The sequence below is a fragment of the Bubalus bubalis genome, chromosome 4 (genome assembly GCF_019923935.1).
Source record: "Bubalus bubalis isolate 160015118507 breed Murrah chromosome 4, NDDB_SH_1, whole genome shotgun sequence".
NCBI classification, from domain to species: Eukaryota; Metazoa; Chordata; class Mammalia; order Artiodactyla; family Bovidae; genus Bubalus; species Bubalus bubalis.
Genome location: NC_059160.1, coordinates 119,584,003 through 119,593,183, shown reverse-complemented (window position 1 = coordinate 119,593,183; position 9,181 = coordinate 119,584,003). Strand labels below are relative to the sequence as shown.

The window sequence follows — 9,181 nt, the reverse complement described above, 5'->3', positions numbered from 1 at the left end:
CACTATATGGATGACATTTTAATAGCTCATCCTGATAGAGCTCATTTACAAACTGTCCTCCAAGATTTGACCCAGGCATTGACAGCCAGAGGCTTAAAAATTGCCCCAGAGAAAATTCAGGTCAATCCGCCCATAACTTACTTAGGACAGATTATTAATTCAGAAACAGTGACTCATGCCCCATTACAATTAAGAAAAGATCACCTTGTTACTTTAAATGATTATCAAAAACTTTTAGGTGATATTAATTGGATTAGACCCTATTTAAAATTAACCACTGCTGAATTAAAGCCTCTTTTTAATATTTTACGTGGTGATCCTGACCCAACTTCCAAAAGAAAATTAACTGCTGAGGCTCGGGAGGCTTTAGACAAAGTAGAAGCAGCCTTATCTGATAGCTATGTAAAAAGAATTGATTTACAAGAAAACTGACAGTTCCTTTGCCTAGCTACTCCAACTGCACCTACGGGAGTCTTATGGCAAAATGGCCCCCTAGAATGGGCTCATCTCCCCGCCCAAGCTAAAAAAGTAGTAGCTTCTTATCTAGGATTGATAGCTACGTTGATATTAAAAGGAAGAAAGTGGAGCATTGAATTGTTCATTAAAGAGCCATCAGAGATTGTAATTCCATATAATAAAGAACAACTTGATGCTTTTCCAATGTTTGATGAGGATTGGGAGATTGCCATTGGAAATTATTGTGGTCAAATTTTGCATCATTTACCCTTGCATGTTTTGCTGAATTGTATGTCTAAACATCCAGTTATTTTTCCCATCATGTGCAAACAGTGTCCTATTCCAAATGCTCAGATAGCCTTTACTGATGGGTCAGCAAACAGTAAAGCCTCCATAGTTACTAAAAATCATCAGAAAGTTTTAGAAACACAGGAAACTTCAGGTCAAAGAGCTGAAATAACAGCAGTCATACAGGCTTTTGCTATGATTGCAGATGAGGAATTTAACCTTTATTCTGATTCTCAGTATGTAGTCAGGCTGTTTCCACACATTGAAACTGTGGTTTTGCTTGAAAATAAGACTACCATATTTCATTTGTTAAGTAAATTACAGCAACAAATTTGGAAAAGAAATAAAATATTCTTCACTGGACACTTTTGTGCTCATTCTGGATTGCCTGGCCCTTTAAATGCCTTTAATGATTTGGCTGACTAACTAACCAGAAATACAGTGGCTACTGTGATTTAGGAGGCCTGAGCCTCTTATTTACTTCATCACCAAAATGCTACGGCCTTAAGATATCAATTCCAAATTCCCAGAGAGACTGCTCAAGAGATTGTGCATTCTTGCTTACACTGCCCCACTGTTTATAATAGTCTACCTATGGAAGTTAATCCTTGCGGTCTCAAACCTAATGCACTCTGGCAGATGGATGTAACTCATGTCTCTTCATTTGGAAAACTGTCTTTTGTTCATGTAACTGTTGATACTTTTTCTCACGTTATTATTGCAACTGCTCATACTGGAGAGGCAGTTAAAGATGTGATACATCTCTTTACTTGTTTTTCATATTTGGGCTTGCCAAAAGCTCTGAAAACTGATAATGCCCCTGCTTACACTTCTAAGTCTTTTCAGGAATTTTGTATAAAGTTTCAAATTAAACCTAATACTGGCATCCCTTATAATCCCCAGGGACAGGCCATTGTGGAAAGAGCACATCAAACATTAAAAATCCAAATTCAAAAACTAAAAGAAGAGGAGTTTAAGTATAGTTCTCCCCATCAAATCTTGCAACATGTTCTTTTCATAATAAATATTTTAAATACTGATTCAGCCGGAACTACTGCAATGCTTCGCCACTGGTGCCCAGAGCAATTGAATGCAAAACCATTAGTTAAATGGAAGGATCTCTTCTCCGGACAATGGAAAGGTCCCAACCCATTGTTAACCAGCGGTTGAGGATATGCTTGCATTTTTCCACAGGACACAAATTCTCCAATTTGGGTTCCAGACATATTGATTCACCATGTCTCAGCCCCTCGGATATCGGATTCCCTGGCCGCCATGACCCCGAAAAAGGAAGGGCCCTCCTCTACCTTCACTCCCCCCTGCCAGCACGAGAAATGCCACCAGCATCGGAACAACTGACATCAGAGATCCCGGATGAGCAAGGAACGGATCTGCCCACCAAGCAGATGTCTCAACTTCACCTACAGGATATTACTCTCCCAGATCCCCTGCCCCACAGGAAGATGCCAGGTCGCCTGACTGGGGTGACTCAGCACGCCCCCATACCCACTTGGGGACAAATGAAAATACTCTGCCACCAGGCACGGGGAATAGCTTCCTTACAAGGATCTCCAGCTTCTCCTGAGAAAATGTTTATTGCCATACTTGCTTTGCTTTCCTGCCAGGTAAGCGCCTCTCCTATTCCAACCAAATATTGGACATATCTCCCAGTTCCTCCAACTTTCCAAGTTGTTAATTGGAATAATGAGCCTATACAGGTCAACACAGACCAACCTCAGATTTTGGGAGGATCCTATACTTCTTACAATAGAGATAAATATCCTATTAACTTCAATTATACCTTCAGGGGATTAACAGACGATTTCCCTGTTTGCTTTAACTTCCCCAATGATCCTAGAAGCTTTATTACCACCACCAAAGAAGGATGTGTTGGGGCCTCTAAAAAAGTAATTATAACAGATTCCTGGTCTCTACGTCATCGGTCAGCTTGGGTATTATTGGCCCGTATGCCCGGGATTCTTGACCCCTATGTAACCCTGCATTTCAAATCTCCACCAAAATATCCGAATTGTTATAAGGTTGCTCCTTCAGACAAAATATGGAACACCATAGACAGTCGTACAGGGTATCTGACTTGGACATCTTGTACTTATGATTCAAGGATTGATTATAGGATACCAGGAGGTGGAGATTATACTATTCAGGACTGGAGCAACCTGAATCCAGGTGAGGATCCATTGGCTGATGATACATTTGAGGGCAGATTCGAGAATTGGGATAGGATTCCTCTTCCTTGGCCAATACATGCCACTAGATGGCATCATAATCAATTTGTTCCTCCTATGTTGTCTTATACAACTAAGAAACAGACCTATTGGCAACCTGAAATTTGGAGAGCCCTTGCTGCTACTGCTCCTGTTTCCTTATACCTCCCAGATAGCAATTCTTCTGTTTTAGCTTGTCTACCCTCCCCTTATGTTTTTCTTTTTAATAATGACTCCAAGAGACTTAATGTATGCATGAATTATTCAGGTGGACCTAATATAGTAACTTGTGAACAATGTATGCTTTCATCTTGTTTGACCCCAAAATATAATGTCTGCTCTTTTGTGGTGTTAAAACACCCACCCTATCTCATGATACCTGTGACCGTGACTAGCCACTGGTATGACAATTACGGCCTCGCCGTGTTACAACAACTACAAGATTTAATGCGACAACGGCGATTTGTGGGCTTACTTATTTTAGGAATAACAGCTTTAATAGCAGCAATTACTTCTGTTACTGCGGCAGCAATATCATTGACTCAACAAGTGCATACTGCCCAATATGTTGATATCATGTCTAAAAATATTTCTCTAACTCTAGCAACACAGCAAGTTATAGATAGAAAGTTGGAGATGAGGGTAGATGCCTTGGAGGAGGCAATAATGCATATTGGGACTGAGTAACAGGCTTTAAAGGTGAAAATGGCTCTGTCATGCCACGCTGATTACCGGTGGATATGTGTGACATCTTTAAATGTAAACGAGACAGATTATGAATGGGAAAAAATTAAAAATCATATTTCAGGTGTTTGGAACAGCTCTGACATTGGCCTGGACTTAGGGAAACTTCATAATCAAATACAGACCTTGGAACACTCTCGACTGGATTTTACCACCGCAGGAGCAGCTAATAACTTTTTTCACACTTTCTCTAACTTCATTTCAGGGAAAAAAAACATTCTGTCTAATATCTTTAGTTATGTTGAGGTTGGTGCTCTATTTTTGCTACTCATAATCATTCTTCCTTGTATTGTCAGGATTCTTCGGCAGAACATTCAGAAGCTCGTGACTGAGCTGCATTGGGTGTTTTAAGAAATAGAAAAGGGGGAGATTCCGGGACCCAGTGTGAGGGAACTCTGCCCATGGCAAAGGTCATGAGGAAGGAGGCTTGGCATAAGCAAAGGCGGAATCGAGCCTCAGGAGTCCCCCTGAAAATTCTCGAGCATATACTCCCAAAAGCAGAGTCTGCCTACTTTACTGCTTTGTGCTCTCACCTACACCTCTGACTTTACAGGGGGCTGTCCCCCACCACCTCTCTCTGAAAAAGAGTTAACTTACAGCTCCAGTTGATAAAGCTCCTGGGTGTGATAAGAGTGTTTCAACCTACAAACTCCTCTGAAGATTATTCCGGCCACATGCGATTGTTCACAGCCTTCCAACCGTGAAAGGCATGCGATGTTCTAAACTGTCTAAATACAGGTTCCTTTGAGCAGTTAAAAGATTGATTAGAAATTGTATTGGTGAAGGGTTTTTCACTTGTTGGGCAAATGTTTGCTGCTGTTTCCATATCCCTTACCTACTGTGTTCCTCGCAGTGTATTGATTAACAGAGTTGGTGTATAGGAATATAAGTAGTAGCCTTAATGTTTGTAACCTTGGACCCTTGAGTTAATTATTTTCTTGTTATAGCCCACCACACCTTTGCCCTATAGGAATTCAACTTTATCTAATGCTTTTGGAGCATGGTGCCTGACTTTAGAATAATCAACTTTAGAGAAAAATAAGTTTTCTGAAGAAAGGATCTTAAAATGTTAACAGGCCTCTTGGCCAGAAGATGATGTAATTCACCAAAACTTTTGATTATGATAAGTTTGTAGGGAGAAAGCCTGGCTTACTGCTAACTTTACCCTTTCCCCCATTATACTCTAAGCACAACTTAAGGTATAAAAACTACTTTGGAAAATAAAGTGTGGGCCTTGTTTACCAAAGCTTGGTCTCCCCATGTCGTTCTTTCTCTCACCTTCTGGCTGAATTTCCATCTGGAGCATGGAGGCTCCTCAAGCCTACTAATTTTGCCTGGGCTTCTAAGATCGGACTGGGGAGGCCTTAGTGTCTCCTCTCCTTTGGGAGAACGGGAGGATGCCTGCGGCCTATGTAGGTGATGTGAATTCCTTATTTTGGAATTTTATTAGCTTTCCACGTAAATCCAGATATTCAGCATCTTTCCTCCACTGAATTTTCTCACTGAGCTATCCTTATTTAACCAATCTTTATATCTGTAATTCTGTCGTATCCTGAACGCTGAAGCCATTTCGCCTTTGAATTCCCTGGATCTGCCGGGGCTGGACCCTGGCAAATGCCCATCACAACTCGAGAGGAGAGTGGAGTTCTTTGCTTCAAATCGAGACAAGGCCTGACTCCCCGGTTGAACCTTGAATGCAACCCTGAGATCCCTGTCACCACTGGAGAGGAACACAGAGTTTCTGGACACAAGCCTAGATGAGGTCTATTTGCCTTGCAGTGACTCCACAGCAATCCCCAGCTCCCCCTCGCAACTTGAATGGAGATTGGACTTCCCTGGGACAACACGAGAGGCTCCCTGAATTCCCCGTTGTAACTCGAGAATCCTGCTGCAACTCCAGAAAAACCACGAGGTTCCCCCATCATCACGAGATGAGGCCCTTTCCCGCTGCAGCATCTCGAGACAAATCCCACGTTTCCTGTTGAAATTTGAAACAGTAATTGACACCCTTGATGTAACTCCAAAAGTTCCCCAATATACCAGTCTCACTCGAGAGGAACACCGAGTTTCCCGGAACAACTTAATCTGATCCCTTTCTCTCCTCCTGATCTCAACATGAGGGTCGATTCCCCTGCTTTGTCTAGAAAGCGATCCTGACCTTCCCGTCACATCTCAGGAGGAGGCCGGTCTCACATTGAAACTCGAGAGGACACCTCGTGGGTCTTGCCACATTCCAAATGACACCGATTTCCCCGTCCACTCAAGGTAAGTCCTGATGCCCGGGCACCTCTTCGAATGTAACCCCAAGGATGAAGTCAGAACACGAAAGGGCACTGACAGCCCAGTTGCATCCTCTGGAAAAAGCCGCAGGTTCCAAATACAACTTGACAAGTGGCCTGACACCCCATGAACAACTTGAGAGGCAAGCGGAGTTCCGTGCCTCAACACAAGATGAGGCCTGACTACCCTGTTCCAACTCCTCAAAGACCTCGAGGTCGATGTCAGAAATGCAATGGAGAGGAACACTGAGGTTCCCATCTCAACTCGAGATGAGGCTCTATTCATCCCTGAAGCAATGCACGAGGAATCCCGAGGTGGCCCTCGCAACGCCAAAGGAGATCTAACTTCCCTGAGGAGACATGAGCGGGTCCCCCAGGTTGACACGCAACTCGAGAGGAACACTAAGCTTCCTGCAACAACTCCAAACAACCCACGGAATTCTCCTCTGCATGCTTGAGGAGGCCTTTTTAGGCTGCAGCGTTTCCAAAGAAAGCCCGCGTTCCCTCTTGGAACTCAAAAGGGTACTTGACACGCTTTAGGAAACTCCAGAAATTTCCCCAGATACCCGTCCCCAATCGAGAGGAATGCTGAGTTTCCTACCACAAGTCAAGAAGAGCCCTGTTTTCCCCTCCTGAAGTGGAGATGGGGGTCGATTGCCCTGCTTTGGGTGGAAAGGAATGCTGACGTCCCTGTCGCACCTCGAGAGGAAGCTGATATCTACTTGAAAGTGGAGGGGAACCCGGGGGCCTTGTCACAAATCGAAAGCCATGTATTTCCCCATCCACATGAGATCAGGCCTGACTCCCTTGCACCAATTCAAATGTAGCCGAGAATTAACTCAGAACAGCCCCGGTTGATAACTCGAAAAGAGGCTTAGGTCCCAAACTCAACTCTCCTGGAGGCTTGAAACCCCTTTGACAACTAGAGAGGAAAGCAGAGTTCCATGCCTCCACACAAGTCGAGATCTGACTCCCTGTTTGAAACAGCAAACACACCCCAAGAAACACGTCAGAACAGAAGACGAATCGTGAGGTTCCCATATCAACAAGAGATGAGGCCCTCTTCCATTGTGCCGACCCCAGTGGAGTCCCAAGAGGCCCCTCCCAACTCCACAGTATTCCTGACTTCCCTTGGCACCATCAGAAGCTACATGAGATCACTGTCAGAAGTCTAGGGAACCCATGGTTTCCTGTCTTAACTCGAGAAAGACCTTGAGATTCCCTCTTCAACGTGTCTTGAGGCCAGATTCCCGTGCCAAGACTCTAGAGCAATGCCACGTTCCCGCTCCCAACTCGAATGGAGACTGGACTTCACTGGGGCCACACTAGAGGCTCTCTGGGTTCCCCGTCATAAATCGAGAGAAACCCCACACGTCGTGTCACAGCTAGAGAAAAACCACGAGATTCCCCCGTCATCGAGAGATGAGGCCCTTCTTTTCCTGCAGGGCCTAGAGAGCAATCGTGAGTCCCTTCTCAAAACTCCAAAGGAGGCTTGACTCCCTTTAGGCCACTCAATGGGCACCAAGAGATACTCGTCACAACTCGAAAGGAGAGCGGAGTTCTTTGCTTCAACTTGAGACGAGGTGTGAGTCCATGGGTGAATCTTGAATGCAACCCTGAGATCCCTGTCGCCATTGGAGAGGAACATGGAGTTTTTGGACACAAGCCTAGATGAGGTCTATTTGTCCTGCAGTGACTCGAGAGCAATCCCCAGCTCCCCCTCACAACTCGACTTGAGATTGGACTTCCCTGGGGCACCACAAGAGGCTCCCTGAGTTCCCTGATGTAACTCGAGAATCCCGCCCCAACTTGAGAAAAACCACGAGGTTCCACTGTCATCGAGAGTTGAGGCCCTTTTCCACTGCAGCGTCTCGGGAGAAATCCCACGTTCCCTCTTGAAATTCGAAAGGGTACTTGACACACTTGATGCAACTCAAAAAAAGTTCCTTGACATACCAGTCTTACTCGAGAGGAACATCGAGTTTTCTTGGCACAACTTAACCTGAGCCCCTTCTCCCCTCCAAATCAGGACATGAGGGTTGATTCCCCTGCTTGTCTGGAAAGGGATCCTGACCTTCCCGTCGCACCCCAGGAGGAGGCCGGTCTCACATTGAAACTCGAGAGGACGCCTCGTGGGTCGTGCCTCATTCCACAAGACACCGATTTCCCCGTCAACTCAAGGTAAGTCCCGATGCCCAGACATCTCTTCAAATGTAATCCCGAGGATGAAATCACAACACTAAGGGGCAATGACACCCTGGTTGCATCCTCCGGAAAAAGCCACAGGTTACAAATACAACTCGATAAGTGGCCTGACACCCCATGAAGAACTCGAGAGGCAAGCAGATTTCCATGCATCAGCACAAGACGAGGCCTGACTCCCCTGTTCCAAGTCCACAGAGACCCCGAGATTGATGTCAGAAATGGAGAGGAACCCTGAGGTTCCCGCCTCAACTCGAGATGAGGCCCTATTCATCCATGCAGTGATGCACGAGGAATCCTGAGTGCCCCCTCAAAACGAGAAAGGAGATCTGACTTCCCTGAGGAGACAAGAGCTGGTCCCCCAGGTCGACATGCAACTCGAGACGAACTCTAAGCTTCCTGTCACAACTTCACCCAGCCCACAGAATTCTCCCCTGCACGCTTGAGGAGACCCATTGATGCTGCAGTGTTTCCAAAGAAAGCCAACGTTCAGTCTTGGAATTGGAAAGGGTAATTGACACGCTTTAGGAAACTTCAGACGTTTCCCCAGATACCCGTCCCCACTCGAGAGGAACGCTGAACTTCCCGCCACAAGTCAAGAAGGGCCCTGTTTCCCCTCCTCAAGTCGAGATGAAGGTCGATTGCCCTGCTTCGCCTGGAAAAGAATGCCAACGTCCCCGTCACATCTCCAGAGAAGGCTGGTATCTACTTGACACTGCAGTGGAACCCTGGAGTCTTGTCACAATTTGAAAGACACGTGTTTCCCCAAGCACTCAAGATCAGGCCTGATTCCCTTGCACCGATTTGAATGTCAGCCGAGAATCAACTCACAACACGAAGGGAGTTCTGATGCCCCAGTTACTAATCCAAAAAGAGCCCCAGGTCCCAAATTCAACTTGCCTGGAGGCCTGAACCCCTTTGACAACTCGAGAGGAAAGCAGAGTTCCATGCCTCCACACAAGTCGATAACTGACTTCCTGTTTGAAA

The 9,181-nt window shown here is 45.4% G+C and overlaps 1 protein-coding gene across 1 annotated transcript; it reads left to right on the top strand.

Annotated features, from left to right (window-relative positions):
- Positions 1-2,485: 2,485 nt before the first annotated feature.
- On the top strand, positions 2,486-4,959 carry LOC123333116. Its single transcript, XM_044940663.2, has one exon. The coding sequence runs from the start codon at positions 2,712-2,714 to the stop codon at positions 3,654-3,656; it is 945 nt and encodes a 314-aa protein (XP_044796598.2). The 5' UTR covers positions 2,486-2,711; the 3' UTR covers positions 3,657-4,959.
- The last annotated feature ends 4,222 nt before the right edge of the window (positions 4,960-9,181 follow it).